Raw genomic sequence first — 16,817 nt, 5'->3', positions numbered from 1 at the left:
TACTGTGCCGTAGCCCAGAACTGCTGCAGAGCCCTTTGCGTTGCTACAGCATGCCAGGGGCTATCTGTGCTACACCTCCCACCAGTGATATGATGGAGCCTCATCCACAGCTGGCTGCTGGATGATCCAGCTCCAGAATTGCATTAGAATCTGCTTTGTAGTTTCACTTCTCTTGCCCACTGTTTTGGTTTGGGTTCCCTGGGAACTCTCTGAGGCAGAGATTTACATGCAGGAGGTGTATTGGAACCAACAACTTTGAAATCAACACCTATAAGAAGGATAGGATTGAGCAGAGGAAGAATCTGACCCACAATGAGGTTGCATCAGAGGCCTCAGCCAATCCTAGGGGGAGCTCTGGAGTTGTGAGGGCCCTTCAGAGTCAGCCCATATTGAGGCAAGAAGGCCGGCCTTTGTACCCTCTCATAGACCAAATATAGGCCGTGTGTTACCCTCAGAAAGTACGTGTAACCTTGACCAAGGGAATTGCTTGTGACAGAGGGTAAGTCCTGGTGGCGACACAGCTGTGAGCTGTTAACAGCTGATATTCCCAGCAGCTGGGAGATGGATGCATTGGCTCTGAAGAGGAGACCACAAATACCCACTACACTTGTGGTCAAAAAAGTTTGAAAAACAATGATATACTCTGAACTCATCATCATTTTATAGATGAAAATGTGCGGGTCTGAGAGAAATTCTTTTTGACATTTGTAAGGGAACAATGTCAGTGATGATATATGTGTGCGACAGAGAGAATGAATAAGTGCGTTTGGGATATTTTGTGTGTGTCAGTGATGTCACTAGGGCCCATTTGTGCTGTGTGTATGTGTCATAGACTCTGTGTTCATGTCAGTGACCCTAGCAGTGTCTCCTCCCTTCACCCCCCTCTTCCATGAGAAACCTGATTGGGCATGAGGGTCTGTCTGTGGAGAGGCCTGTCTAGAAGAAATCCTGGGCCTCAGGGAGGAGGCCACCGGAAAAAGCCCAGCTGCAGATGGGCCCAGGAACAGTGACATAGCAGTTTGTGATGTGCCTACTGCTGCTCCTACTCTCTTTCCTCTGGTGTCCCCTCGTCCTCAGCTGCATTCCCTGCCCGAGCCCCATCAGTGCTGGCTACGGCTTCTTCAGAAGCACCCCAACCTGCATCCCTCAATCTGTTTCTCCTTTTCTGATACCACTGCCCACCTATGACTGTTGTGTCCCTCACAGCACACAACCACATGTGGGGAATGTGTCCCCCACTTGGGAAAGGGCCAGAGAGCAGAGAGGTGCTTCAGGCCATACAAGCAGACACAGGTACCACAGGGACTGAAATATACACAAACACGGGCACACTTTTTTCATATATATGTATTTTATAGGTTCTTTGGCATTTAAAAACCACCAGGCAATTTCAAATTATGTTATAGTTTGCAAAGCACTATTCATTTTGTGAAGCTTTTCAACATTTACAATAGCAGTGTGACTAGCAGACCATATTTTGGGAAATGCCTACTCTCTGTGGTTTAAGGAAATATTTTAGTTTGCAATGTCCTTTGAGATTTACACACCTCCATCTGAATCACAACAGACTTTATTGTTTACAAAGCACTATTGATTTTTCAAAGTATTTCAACAATTTAAAAGCAATTTACAGTTTTCGTAGGGGCATTGAGGGGCAAATGTTGGGAATCAAGGGACCACCCTTGCTGGTATTTGAGTTTTGACAGGTGTGCTCTGCTTTTCCTCTCCAGGGCGAAATACTTCAAAGGAAAAAAGATTCATGGAGAAATTGACATTAAAGTAGAACAGGTTAGTTGGGGCAGATGGACCTGGGGGTTAACTGTCCAGATTGCAAACTGGGTGATCATTTTTGTGTGATGTGGGGGAATCACTGATTTTCTCCCCTTCCCAGGCTGAATTCTCTGATCTCAACCTTGTGGCTCATGCCAATGGTGGATTCTCTGTGGACATGGAAGTTCTTCGGAATGGGGTGAAGGTTGTGCGGTAAGTATAAAAAGGGTAGCTTGGTATTATGGGAGAGGTGTAAGGACCCCCTTAAGCTGAGAGAAGCTCCCCACCCATCCATCTGTGAGCAAGAACTTAGACACAGAATGTAGGGAGGTAGCTTTTTTTTTCTGAAGAAAAAAAAGCCAAGAATCCAAGCAGACCACAAGTCAAATTTTTTCATTTATTAATGTACTAAACATTTGTTGAACATCTTTTGCACGGCAGGTGTTGCTCTCAGCATTTTGCATTCAACAAATGTTTATTGAACACCTACTGTGTGCAAGGAGCTGTTCTAGGTGCTGAGGATGTAGCAATGGACAAAACAGACAAAAAATTAAGTAGTATAAAAGTGCTAAGAAAAAAATATATAGCAGTAAAGGGCCGTAGGAATCGTTGGGTGGTGATGGGGTCTGCAATTTGGATAGGGTGGTCCAATAGTGTGGGAGACATTAGAGTAAAGATCTGAAGGAGGTGAAGGAGTGATCCATTCAGATATCTAGGGGGATAATGTTCTAGGCAGAGGGAGCAGCCATTGTAGAGGCCCTGAGGCTGAAATTTATTCTGAGCGGCACACTTTGAGGACAGGTGGTGGTCTGAGAGATTGTGACCAGGGGGGAGCTGTCAAAGCTGCCCTTGGTGAGGGAAGGAGCAGGAAGGAAAGGCTTAAGGGCATCACCAGATGGGGAAAGGTTAGAAAGGATACTTGAGGCAGAGGGCACAGCTTGTGAATGTGTGCAAATAAATCACTTTGCAATTTCTGGGAACTGTGGGTACTTAGAAACTTGGTTTTTGTACCAAGGGTGGTGGGGAACTTCTGGGGGCACCTTCAACACTTCTATCCCTGCCACCCCAGGTCTCTGAAGCCAGACTTTGTGCTGATCCGCCAGCATGCCTTCAGCATGGCAAGGAATGGAGACTACCGCAGTTTGGTCATTGGGCTGCAGTATGCTGGAATTCCCAGTGTTAACTCTTTACATTCCGTCTACAACTTCTGTGACAAGCCTTGGGTGGTAAGTGATGGGGAGGGTGCTACTGGAAGAGTGAAGAGCTCTTATATGCATGTGGGAGCCTAAAATCACTGTGATTTTTGAGAGCTGAGGAAGTTTAGAAACTGGAAGTCCCAGCGTGGAGACTCCCTCCAGGTGAAGGACTTGCTGACTCATTTCTCCTGGCTCCCATAGTTTGCCCAGATGGTTCGACTGCACAAGAAACTGGGGACAGAGGAATTCCCACTAATCGATCAGACCTTCTACCCCAATCATAAAGAAATGGTGAGTCCGGGGGAAATAGAGTGGGCAGGAGGGAAAAACGTCATAACTACTACAGTGATATTACCAATGGATGTGTTGTCAATGGGAGGATATCAGAGAGTACAGTCCGTGTGTGCATGTGGAGATGTGACACTGCTTTGTGATAGAGTTTATCAATACTATGATTTTACTAATGGTTACAAGTGTGAATTAAATCACCGATACCAATGTTTACCTGATCTTATTACTCTTACTACCTATTCTCGCCGTATTAAAAATTGATTTCAAATGTAAATTAACTGAACTAATTTAAACAATCAAATAGAAATTAGTAATTGTTGCTAACATTATCAAATATTGCTCCTGATAGAAATTTTTGCCAATTTCAAATTAGAGTTGCCGTTAAAAATTATCAGTAGCAATGTTATAAATTAAATTATGTTTACACATAGAAGTTGAATTATTGGTTAGTAAATTTATTCTTTTTTTATTATCATAAAATAAAGCCCTGGTGGCACAGTGGTTAAGAGCTTGGTTGCTAACCAAAAGGTCGGAAGTTCAAAATCCACCAGGCGCTCCTTGGAAACCCTGTGGGGCAGTTCTATTCTGTCCTATAGGGTCACAATGAGTTGGAATTGAATTGATGGCAACAGGTTTGGTTTTTGGTATTATCATAAAACATAAGCACTAATATTATAAATTATCGCCAATACCGGCTGTCCCAAGGTTATGAATATCCAACTTACATACAACCTGTAGTTATGAACCAACCCTCATAAAGCCTATTATGTTAAATATTCGAGGTACATACAGTGGTTTATAATAACAAATGGGCACTACTTTGCAACACATATCAAAACATTATTATTATTACTATATTATTATGTTAAAGATGTTTTAGTGTATCTGGAAACCCTGGTGGCGTAGTGGTTAAGTGCTACGGCTCTTAACTAAGAGGTCGGCATGTTTGAATCCGCCAGGCGCTCCTTGGAAACTCTAGGGGGCAGTTCTACTCTGTCCTGTAGGGTCGCTATGAGTCGGAATCGACTCGATGGCGGTGGGTTTTTGGGAAGTGTTTCTTTATCGATTTTATGCATAAAAGGTACACTACGTACTATATACTAAGACAAACATTTGACTGACATTAAATATGAACTGTACCTAACTGTTCCAACTTATGTACAAATGGAACTTAAAGACAGATTTAGGAATGGAGCTCCTTCATAATCCAAGGACTGCCCAAACTACAAATCATGGGTACTGATGTCAATTATAAATATTATTAGGAATTAAATTAGAATTCCTAATAGAAATTGGATAATCATTACTAGTATTATAAAGATTATAAGTATTACTACAAAGTATTATCAATATTACAAATTATGCTCTAATATAAATGGTAAGCACTGTTTTGAATTATATTCTACTTAATAAAAGAAATTGTATTGTCATTACTAACATTAAATATGACAATTAATATTGCAAATTTTTACCAATGTTACAAATGAAGATTATCAATATAAATGATAAGTACCTATATTGTGAATTAAGTTATAATTACTAAAAAATTAAACTGTTAGTAAAAACATTGTAAAGTATTGTTACAGATACAACAAATTATTACCAGTGTTACAAATTAGGATTACTAACAGCCCTGGTGGTGCAGTAGTTAAGCACTTGTCTGCTAACCAAAAGGTTGGTGGGTTGAACCCACCAACTGCTCCACGGGAGAAAGATGTGGCAGTCTGCTTCCATAGAGATTAAGCCTTGAAAACCCTATGGGGCAGTTCTGTCTGTCCCATAGGGTTGTCGTGAGTCATAATTGACACAACGGCAATGGGTTTTGGGTATGTTTTGAATTACATTATAGTTACTCGTGATGAACATTCCAACTGATATTATAAATAATTACAAATGTTAAGGTAATGATTACTAATATAAATTACGAGTACCACAGTTATGAATTAGATTTTAGTTACAAATAGAAATTACATCACCTTACTAGTAAATGCCATCAAATTTCATAATATTTTACCAATGTTAAAATTACATTTGCTTATATAAATAATAATTACCAGTTTTATTAATTCAATTAAAATTAAATATCAAAATTGATCCAACATTACCAACTTGATTAAATAAACATTGCTACTAATATTACAAATTTTTACCAGTATTACAAGTTATGGTCACTGACATAAGTTAACAATGTGTTAAGAATTAAGTTTATTTACTAATGAAGATTGACTCATTAGTTCTAATGAAACCCAATTTGTATATCATTATTAATATTCCACATTCTTTGAGAGTATAGTGGAGTGTGATTAAGAGCAAAATTTCTGTATTCCAGCTCCACAGTTTATTACTACTTAAATGCTCTTTTCCTCAGTTTATCTATCTGCAAAATGTGGGTAATAATAGTTTCTGCCTCATAGAGTTGGTGTGAGAATTAAATTATTTAATAAATGTAAAGTGCTTAGAACAGTAGCATCTGGCATACTGTAACTGCAACCTAAGTGTTGAAAAGTTCTATTCCTAATTTCTTAAATAATATTTTATTGTGTTTTCGGTGAAAATTTACACAGCAAATTAGGTTCCTGTTTAACAATTTCTATAGGAATTGTTCGGAAACTCTGGTGGTGTAGTCGTTAAGTGCTACAGCTGCTAACCAAAGGGTTGGCAGTTCAAATCCGCCAGGCGCTCCTTGGGAACTCTACGGGGCAGTTCTACTCTGTCCTTTAGGGTCGCTATGAGTCAGAATCGACTCGACGGCACTGGGTTTGGTTTTTTGGTTTATAGGAATTGTTCAGTGATGTTGGTTACATTCTCCACAGTGTGTCAGCATTTTCATTATTTCTGTCTGGTTGTTCTGTTTCCATTAACCTAGTTTCCCTGCCTCCCATTACTTTCTCAAATTTGCTTTAGAGTAAATGTTGACCATTTGGTCTCATATAGATTTTTTTAAGGAGCACATTACTCACGGGTGATGTTATTTTATGAGCCAATTTATTGTTTAGCTGAAAGGTGACCTCCCGGAGTAGTTTCAGTTCAAAGTTTAAAGGGTATCTCAGGGTGATAGTCTTAGGGGTTCTAGTCTCAACCAGTCCACTAAGTCTGGACTTTATAAGAATTAGAGTTTTGTTCTACATTTTTACCCATTCTATCAGGGTCCATCTGTTGTGTCCCTGATCAGAATGGTTGGTAGTGGTATCTGGGCACCATCTAGTTCTTCTGGTCTCAGGGTAGATGAGGCTGTGGTTTGTGCAGGCTATTAGTCCTGTACACTAGTTTCTTTTTTTTTTAATTTTTTGTTGTTGTTCAGAGTATACACAGCAAAATATACCCCAGTTCAACCGTTTCTACATGTAAAATTCAGTGACATTGATTACATTCTTCAAGTTGTGCAACCATTCTCACCCGCCTTTTCTGAGTTGTTCCTTTCGCATTAACATAAACTTACTGCCTTCTAAGGTTTCTGTCTAATCTTTCTAGCTGCTGTTGTCACGTTGCTCCCATATAGATGGCTCTTAAAAGAGCATAATGCTCAAGGCAGACATTTTTTACTAGTTAAGCCAAACTATTGTTTGCTTTTATAGTTTCATCTCTTAGTATTTGGTTTCCATCATTCCCTTTTGCTCCAGATGAGTGGAGACCAATAATTGTATTTACTTTTTTTTTTTAATTTTTATTGTGCTTTAAGTGAAGTTTACAAATCAAGTCAGTCGCTCATACAAAAAATTACATACGCTTGCTATATATTCCTAGTTGCTCTCCCTCAGATGAGACAGGATACTCTTTCCCTGCACTCCCTCTTCTCATGTCCATCCGGCCAGCTTCTGACCCCCTCTGCCCTCTCATCTCCCCTCCAGACAGGAGATGCCCACATAGTCTCATGTATTTATGCACCCAATGACAGGGCTGCAAGATATATAAAACAAACTTTAACAGAGTTGAAAAGTGAGATAGACACCTCCACAATTACAGTAGGAGACTTCAACACACCACTTTCAGAGAAGGACAGGACTTCCAGTAAGAAGCTCAATAAAGACACGGAAGATCTAATTGCTACAATCAACCAACTTGACCTCGTAGACTTACACAGAACACTCCACCCAACAGCTGCAAAGTATACTTTTTTTTTTCTAGTGCACATGGAACGTTCTCTAGAATAGATCACATATTAGGTCATAAAACAAACCTTTGCAGAATCCAAAACAATGAAATATTACAAAGCATCTTCTCAGACCACAAGGCCATAAAAGCAGAAATCAGTAAGAGAAAAATCAGGGAAAAGAAATCAAATACTTGGAAACTGAACAATACCCTGCTCAAAAAAGACTGGGTTATAGAAGACATAAAGGAGGGAATAAAGAAATTCATAGAATGCAACGAGAATGAAAACACTTCCTATCAAAACCTCTGGAACACAGCAAAAGCAGTGCTCAGAGGTCAATTTAAATCGATAAATGCACACATACATAAAGAAGAAGGAGCCACAATCAGAGAACTGTCCCTACAGCTTGAACAAATAGAAAGCGAGCAAAAAAGAATCCATCAGGCACCAGGAGAAAACCAATAATAAAAATTAGAGCTGAACTAAATGAATTAGAGAACAGAAAAACAATTGAAAGAATTAACAAAACCAAAAGGTGGTTCTTTGAAAAAATTAACAAAATTGATAAACCATTGGCCAGACTGACTAAAGAAATACAGGAAAGGAAACAAATAACCAGAATAAGAAATGAAATGGGCCATATCACAACAGACCCAACTGAAATTAAAAGAATCATTTCAGATTATTATGAAAAATTGTACTCTAACAAATTTGCAAACCTGGAAGAAATGGATGAATTCCTAGAAAAACACTACCTACCTAAACTAACACAATCAAAAGTAGAACAACTAAATAGACCCATAACAAAAGAGATTGAAAAGGTAATCAAAAAACTTCCAACAAAAAAAAAGCCCTGGTCTGGATGGCTTCACTGCAGAGTTCTACCAAACTTTCAGAGAAGAGTTAACACCAGTACTACTAAAGGTATTCCAAAGCATAGAAAATGATGGAATACTACCAAACTCATTCTATGAAGCCACCATATCCCTGCTACCAAAACCAGGTAAAGACACCACAAAAAAAGAAAATTATACACCTATATCCCTCATGAACATAGATGCAAAAATCCTCAACAAAATCCAGCCAATAGAATTCAACACCATATCAAAAAATAATCCACCACGACCTAGTGGGATTTATACCAGGTATGCAAGAAAAAATATATATATATTTTTTTTTCTTCTTTTATGCAAGGTTGGTTCAATATTAGAAAAACTATTAATGTAATCCACCATATAAATAAAATGAAAGACAAAAACCACATACATGATCTTATCAATTGATGCAGAAAAGGTGTTTGACAAAGTCCAACACCCATTCATGATAAAAACTCTCAGCAAAATAGAAATTGAAGGAAAATTTCTCAACATAACAAAGGGCATTTATACAAAGCCAACAACCAACATCATTCGAAATGGAGAGAGCCTGAAAGCATTGCCCTTGAGAACGGGAATCAGACAAGGATGCCCTTTATCACCGCTCTTGTTCAACATTGTGCTAGAGGTCCTAGCCAGAGCAATTAGGCTAGACAAAGAAATAAAGGGCATCCGGATTGGCAAAGAAGAAGTAAAATTATCTCTCTTTGCAGATGACATGATCTTATACACAGAAAACCCTAAGGAATCCTCCAGAAAACTACTGAAACTAACAGAAGAATTCAGCAGAGTTTCAGGTTACAAGATAAACATACAAAAATCACTTGGATTCCTCTACATCAACAAAAAGAACATCGAAGAGGAAATCACCAAGTCAATACTATTCACAGTAGCCCACATACTCTCATGTGTCTACTTGATCCCAGAAGCTCGCTCCTCACCAGTATCATATTCTATCCCATAGTCCAGTCCAATCCCTGTCTGAAGAGTTGGCTTTGGGAGTGATTCCTGTCTCAGGCTAACAGACGATCTGGGGACCATGACCACCGGGGTCCTTCTAGTCTCAGTCAGACCATTAAGTCTGGTCTTTTTACGAGAATTAGGGGTCTGCATCCCACTGCTCTCCTGCTCCCCCAGGGGTTCTCTGTTGTGTTGCCTCTCAGGGCAGTCATCGGTTGTAGCTGGACACCATCTAGTTCTTCTAGTCTCAGGCTGATGTACTCCCTGGTTTATGTGGCCCTTTCTGTCTCTTGGGCTCATAATTACCTTGTGTCTTTGGTGTTCTTCATTCGCCTTTGCTCCAGGTGGGTTGAGGACCAATTGATGCATCTTAGATGGCCGCTTGCTACCGTTTAAGACCCCAGACGCCACTTTCCAAAGTGGAATGCAGAATGTTTTCTTAATAGATTTTATTACGCCAGTTGACTTATATGTCCCCGGAAACCATGGTCCCTAAAACCCGCCCCTGCTACGTTGGCCTTCATAGCGCTCGGTTTATTCAGGAAACTTTTTTGCTTCTGTGCCTTTACTGAGCTTCTTTCTGGATGTTCTGTCCTTCACCAAAAGTGGTATGTTGAAGGCTCCCACAATTATTGTGGAGCTATTTTTTTTTTTTTATCTATCTCACTTTTCAATGCTGTTAGGGTTTGTTTTATTTATCTTGAAGCCCTGTCATTGGGTGCACAAATATTAACATGGTTATATCCTCCTGGTATATTGTCCCTTTAATCATTATATAATTTCCTTTCTTGTCCTTTGTGGTGGATTTAACTTTAAAGTCTATTTTGTCAGAAATTAATATTGCCACTCATACTCCTTTTTGATTGTTGTTTGCTTGATACATATTTTTTTATCCTTTGAGCGTTAGTTTGTTTGTGTCTCTAAGTCTAAGGTATGTCTCTTGTAGGCAGCGTATAGATGGATCATGTTTTTTTTATCCATTCTGCCACTCTGTGTCTCTTAATTGGTGCTTTTAGTCTATTTCCATTCAGTGTAATTATGGATAGATACGAGTTTAGTGCCGTCATTCTGATGTCTTTTTTGTGTGTGTTGTTGACAGTTTCTTTTTCCCACTTAATTTTTTGTACTGAGTAGTTTATCTCTATATATTGTCTTTTCATTTTATTTGTTTTGTTGATTTTGTTTCTGCTGAGTCTTCATTTTTTTCTTGTATTATACTTTGATGGGTGGGATTGTTAGTCTCCTTTTGGTTACTTTAATATTCACCCGTTTTTTTCTAAGTTTAAACCTAACTTTTAAGTCTTTGTATTGCCTTGTCTTCCTCTCCATATGAAAGATCTATGACTACATTCTTAGTCCCTCTTTATTGTTTTAGTGTTGTCTTCTCTTACATAATAACATCACTGTTTTCCTGTTTTGAACTTTTTTTTTATCTTGATTTATTTTTGTGATTTCCCTACCTGGTTTGACATCTGGTTGCTCTGTCCAGTGTTCTAGTCTTGGGTTGATACCTGATATCACTGATTTTCTAACCAGAGAACTCCCTTTAGTATTTCTTGTAGTTTTGGCTTGGTTTTTACAAATTCCCTAAATTTCTGTTTATCTGGAAATACCCTAATTTCCCCTTCATATTTGAGAGAGAGTTTTGCTGGATATATGATTCATGGTTGGCAGTTTTTTCCTTCAATGCTTTATATAAGTCATCTCATTGCCTTCTTGCCTGCATGGTTTCTACCGAGTAGTCCAAGCTTAGTCTTATTGACTCTCCTTTTTTAGGTGACTTTTCGTTTATCCCTAACTACTCTTAAAGTTCTCTCTTTATCTTTGCTTTTGGCAAGTTTGATTATAATATGTCTTGATGACTTTCTTTTGAGATCTACCTTATGTGGAGTTCAATGAGCATCTTGGATAGATATCTTATCTTTCAAGATGTCAGGGAAGCTTTCTGCCAACAAATATTCAACAACTCTCTCTGTATTTTCTGTTATCCCTCCCTGTTCTGGTACTCCAGTCACTTGTAGGTTATTTCTCTTGATAGAATCCACATGATTCTTAGGGTTTTTTCATTTTTTTTTTAATTCTTTTATCCGATTTTTCTTCAAATATATTGGTGCCAAGGGTTTTGTCTTCAATCTAATTCTGCCTTCCACTTTCTCAATTCTATTCCTCTTTCTACTGAGTTGTCTAATTCTGTAATTTTATTGTTAATCTTCTGAATTTCTGATTGCTGTCTTTCTATGGATTCTTGCAGCTTCTTAAATTTTTCATTATGTTATTGGATAACCTTTTTAGTTTCTTCAACTGCTTTATCTGTGTGTTCCTTGACTTGTTCTGCGTTTTGCCTAATTTCATTCCTGATGTCTCTAACAGCTCCGTATATTAATCTTCTGTATTCTGCATCTGGTTGTTCCAGGAAGGCACCTTCATCCAGAAGATCCCTTGATTCTTTGTTTTGAGTGCTTGTTGAAGCGATCATAGTCTGCTTCTTTATGTGATTTGATATTGACTGTTGTCTCCAAGCCATCTATAAATTTTTGTATTAGTTTATTTTACATTTGCTTCCTGTATCCTAGCTTCTTGCTTTGTTTTGTTTTGGTATGCCCAGATAGGTTGCGTGAGTGAGCTTGCTTATTTTCACCTTTGAAACTCCAACGTCCTGTCACTAGATGGCTAGAGGTGTTATCAAGCATATGATCCTAGGAGTCCATTCACTTGTATGGATTCAGCTCAGGTGTCCAGGTAGTTGGTAATCAAGTGTGTGGTACCAGCTCTGTCCTACAGTCTTAGAGGGGCAGGGGTGATTGGTGTAGGCACAGGTATCTGGTTGCAGCAGCGGTGTTACACTCTGAACAAGGCAGGGGCTGACAACCATCCCCCGAGTGTCTGTGAGGAAAGCCCATCCCTGTTCCCTAGAGCACACAGGTGGGTGGGTTTTGCAGCCAGACCATGGGCACCCAATGCTTTTGGTTGTAAGGGCTGGGAGGCACCACTTATCCTTGGACCCCTGTTGTGGGTGGCTAGGTGACGTGGGTGGAGCCACCAGTCCTCAGGCCCTTGATGTGGGTAGGTGCAGACCCTGTTTAATAGGCAAAGTGATGTCAAACATCAGACACCCACCTCTCCTCCACACAGCTGAAACAGTTGCAGTCTGCCAACAAGAGCCTATTCTCCTGAAATAGGCCCACACGGATCCACCCAGGGGAGAAAGATATTCAAAGTGCATGGACCGTTTTGCCTGGACAGGAGCCACTTCTGTCCTGAGCTCTCCAGCTTAGTGGAGCTGGCAAATAATCTTTTCTCCCAATTATGAATTTATTCCCTCTCTTTTCTTTTCCAAGGCTGAGAGAATGGCTCAGAGGGTTCAGCAGGGCTATCTCAGGCCCAGGGAAATCGATAGCCACTGAAGCTGGCTTGGGGGCTGGGAGCATGGTAAAGTATATGCAAGTACTTAGCTTTTGCTGAGAGCGCCTTTCTTCTCTGGTTCTGGAGGTGTGAGTAGGCTGTGTGGCTGTCTCTCCCTGAGGAGACTGTGTCTGGAATGCTACTGCCAGCCCTGCAACGGTCACTCCAGGAGTGGTGCCTGAGGGTTCCTGGAGATTCAGGTCCGGCAACTTCTCTCCACTTCTGAAACATCTCTCCCTCTCCCGCCACTCAGTCCATTTTCTAACTTTTCCTTTGGTATTCAGGGCTCCTAGCTTGTCATAAATATAATCATTTTGCTTTTTTTTTTCAGGTCTTTGTTGTAAGAGGGATCACCAGAAGCTTACAACTAATCCACCATTTTGGCCCCGCCTCTCCAATAGTTAGATAACTGCTTGCAAGCTTTTCGGACCCAAGACACTACTCACCAAACTAAGATGTAGAACATAAACTTTATATGCCAGTTGACCAAGTTGTCCCATGAGCCTATGGTCTTAAGCCTTCAAACCCAGTAAACAAATCCCACAAGATGTTTGGTTATGTCTAAGAGGTATGCATAACTGTGCCTCCTATGTCTTTTATTATATATCTGAATATATATGCAGCACACACATACATGTATATACATATGCCTATAGGTACATCAGAAATCCTAGTGGCACAGTGGTTAAGAGCTCGGCTGCTAACCAAAAAGTCGGTGGTTGAGATCCACCAGATGCTCCTTTGAAACCCTATGGGACAGTTCTACTCTGTCCTGTAGGGTTGCTATGAGTTGGAATCGACTCAGTGGCAATGGGTTTGGTTTTTGGTTTTTGATAGGTACACCTATTAACGTAGATACAAACATATACCTACCTATAAACATACATGCATGCATAAGTACATATGTAACCACACACATATTTTTTGGTTGTTGCTGGAAAGTTGTATATATATTATAGCATTTACCAAATAGGTCCCTTATTCTCATGTATGTCTTTTCTTTGTCAATTGCACAGTGATTTTCTAAAAGTTTTTACTGTACTTTAAGTGAAAGTTTACAAATCAAGTCAGTCTCTCACACAAGAGCTTATATACACCTTGAAACATACTCCCAATTGCTCTCCCTCTAACGAGAGAGCCTGCTCCCTCCCTCCACTCTGTCTTATCCTATCCATTTCGCTACCTTCTAACCCCCTCTACCCTCTCATCTCCCCTCCAGGGAAGAGATGCCAACATAGCCTCAAGGGTCCACCTGATCCAAGAAGCTCACTCCTCACCAGCATCCCTCTCTAAACACATCGTCCAGTCCAATCCCTGTCTGAAGAGTTGGCTTTGGGAATGGTTCCTGTCCGGTCCTGAAGGTCTGGGGTCCATGACCACCGGGGTCTTTCTAGTCTCGGTCAGACCATTAAGTCTGGTCTTTTTATGAGAATTTGAGATCTGCATCCCACTGCTTTCCTGCTCCCTCAGGGGTTCTTTGTTGTGTTCCCTGTCAGGGCAGTCATCAGTTGTAGCTGGGCACCATCTAGCTCTTCTGATCTCAGGCTGATGTAGTCTCTCCTTTATGTGGCCCTTTTATCTCTTGGGCTCATAATTACCTTGTGTCCTTGGTGTTCTTCATTCTCCTTTGATCCAGGTGGGTTGAGACCAATTGATGCATCTTAGATGGCCGCTTGCTAGCGTTTAAGACCCAGAAGCCTCTCTCCAAGGTGGGATGCAGAGTGTTTTCTTAATAGATTTTATTATGCCAATGGACTTAGATGTCCCCTGAAACCATGGTCCCCAAACCCCTGCCCCTGCTATGCTGGACTTCGAAGCATTCGGTTTATTCAGGAGTCTTCTTTGCTTTTCGTTTAGTCCAGTTGTGCTGACCTCCCCTGTATTGTGTGCTGTCTTTCCCTTCACCTAAAATAGTTCTTATCTACTATCTAATTAATGAATACCCCTCTCCTACCCTGCCTCCATCCCCCCTCTAGTAACCACAAAAGAATGTTTTCTTCTCAGTTTAAACTATTTCCGAAGTTCTTATAATAGTGGTCTTATACAATATTTGTTGTTTTGCAACTGACTAATTTCACTCAGCATAATGCCTTCCATGTTATGATCTGTTTCACAGATTCATCACTGCTCTTTATCAATGCATAGTATTCCATTGTGTTAATATGCCACAACTTATTTATCCATTCATCCGTTGATGGACACCTTGGTTGCTTCCATCTTTTTGCTATTGTAAACAGGACTGCAATGAACATGGGTGTGCCTATATCTGTTCATGTAAAGGCTCTTATTCCTCTAGGATATATTCCAAGGAGTGGGATTGTTGGATCTTATGGTAGTTCTATTTCTAGCTTTTTAAGGAAGTGCCAAATCAATTTCCAAAGTGGTTGTACCATTTGACATTCCCACCAGCAGTGTATAAGTGTTCCAATATCTCCGCAGCCTTTCCAACATTTATTGTTTTGTGTTTTTCAGATTAATGCCAACATTGTTGGAGTGAGGTGGAATCTCGTTGTAGTTTTGATTTGCATTTCTCTAATAGCTAATGATCATGAACATTTCCTCATGTATCTGCTAGCTACCTAAATGTCTCCTTTAGTGAAGTGTGTTCATATATTTTGCCCATTTTTTAATTGGGTTATTTGTCTTCTTGCAGTTGAGTTTTTGCAGTATCATGTAGATTTTAGAGATCAGACGCTGATCAGAAATGTCATAGCTAAGAACTTTGTCCCAGTCTGTAGGTAATCTTTTTACTCTTTTGGTGAAGTCTTTAGATGAGCATAGGTGTTTGATTTTTACGAGCTCCTAGTTATCTGGTTTTCCTTCTGCATTGTTAGTAATGTTTTGTATACTGTTTATGCCATGTATTAGGGCTCCTAACGTTGTCCCTATTTTTTCTTCCATGATCTTTATCATTTTAGGTTTTGTATTTAGGTCTTTGATCCATTTTGAGCTCATTTTTGTGCATGGAGTGAGATATGGGTCTTGTTTCATTTTTTTGCAGATGGATATCCAGTTATGCCAGCACCATTTGTTAAAAAGACTGTCTTTTCCCCATTAAACTGTTTCGGAGCCTTTGTCAAATATCAACTGCTCATATGTGGATGGATTTATGTCTGGATTCTCAATTCTGTTCCATTGGTCTATGTATCTGTTGTTATACCAGTACCAGGCTGTTCTGACTACTGTGACGTTATCGTAGGTTCTAAAATCAGGTACACCTCCCACTTTGTTCTTCTTTTTCAGTAATGCTTTACTTCTCCGGGGCCTCTTTCCCTTCCATATGAAGTTGGTGATTTGTTTCTCCATTTCATTAAAAAGTGTCATTGGAATTTGGATCAGAACTGCATTAAATGTATAGATCGCTTTTGGTAGAATAGAAATTTTTATAATGTTATTCTTCCTATCCATGAGCAAGGTATGTTTTTCCACTTATGTAGATCTCTTTTGGTTTCTTGCAGCAGTGTACTGTAGTTTTCTTTATACAAGTCTTTTACATCTCTGGTAAGATTTATTCTTAAGTATTTTATCTTCTTGGGGGCTACTGTAAATGGTATTGATTTAGTGATTTCCTCTTCGATGTTCTTTTTGTTGGTGTAGAGAAATCCAACTGATTTTTGTATGCTTATCTTGTATCCCAATACTCTGCTGAACTCTTCTATTAGTTTCAGTAGTTTTCTGGAGGATTCCTTAGGGTTTTCTGTGCATAAGATCATGTCATCTGCAAGTAGAGATAATTTTACTTCTTACTTGCCAATGCAGATGCCCTTTATTTCTTTATCGAGCCCAATTTCTCTCTCTGGCTACGACCTCCGACACAATGTTGAATAAGCGCGGTGCTAAAGGGTGTCCTTGTCTGGTTCCCAATCTCAAGGGGAATGCTTTCAGGCTCTCTCCACTTAGGATGATGTTGGCTGTTGGCTTTGTATAAATGCCCTTTATTATGTTCAGGAATTTTCCTTCTATTCCTATTTTGCTGAGAGTTTTTTATCAGGAATGCGTGTTGAGCTTTGTCAAATGCCTTTTCTGCATCAATTGATAAAATCATGTGATTCTTATCTTTTGTTTTATTTATGTGATGGGTTACATTACTTGTTTTTCTAATGTTGAACCATCCCTGCACACTTGGTATGAATCCCACTTGGTCATGGTGAATTTTTTTTTTTGATATGTTGTTGAATTCTGTTGGCTAGAATTTTGTTGAGGAGTTTTGCATCTAAGTTCATGAGGGTT

General features: G+C 39.6%; 1 protein-coding gene across 2 annotated transcripts in view; it reads left to right on the top strand.

Annotated features, from left to right (window-relative positions):
- Positions 1–16,817, top strand: part of SYN1 (synapsin I) — a 67,179-nt gene that overhangs the window by 8,033 nt on the left and 42,329 nt on the right. For both annotated transcript variants that reach the window (XM_064278221.1, XM_064278222.1), the window contains exons 2-5: positions 1,731–1,788; positions 1,892–1,983; positions 2,840–2,996; positions 3,168–3,257. In XM_064278221.1, the coding sequence (XP_064134291.1) occupies positions 1,731–1,788; positions 1,892–1,983; positions 2,840–2,996; positions 3,168–3,257 (397 nt within the window). The remainder of the gene's footprint in view (positions 1–1,730; positions 1,789–1,891; positions 1,984–2,839; positions 2,997–3,167; positions 3,258–16,817) is intronic.

Source organism: Loxodonta africana, chromosome X (genome assembly GCF_030014295.1).
Source record: "Loxodonta africana isolate mLoxAfr1 chromosome X, mLoxAfr1.hap2, whole genome shotgun sequence".
Classification (NCBI taxonomy): Eukaryota; Metazoa; Chordata; class Mammalia; order Proboscidea; family Elephantidae; genus Loxodonta; species Loxodonta africana.
The sequence above is the reverse complement of the archived record's forward strand: the minus strand, read 5'-3'. Positions and strand labels throughout refer to the sequence as shown.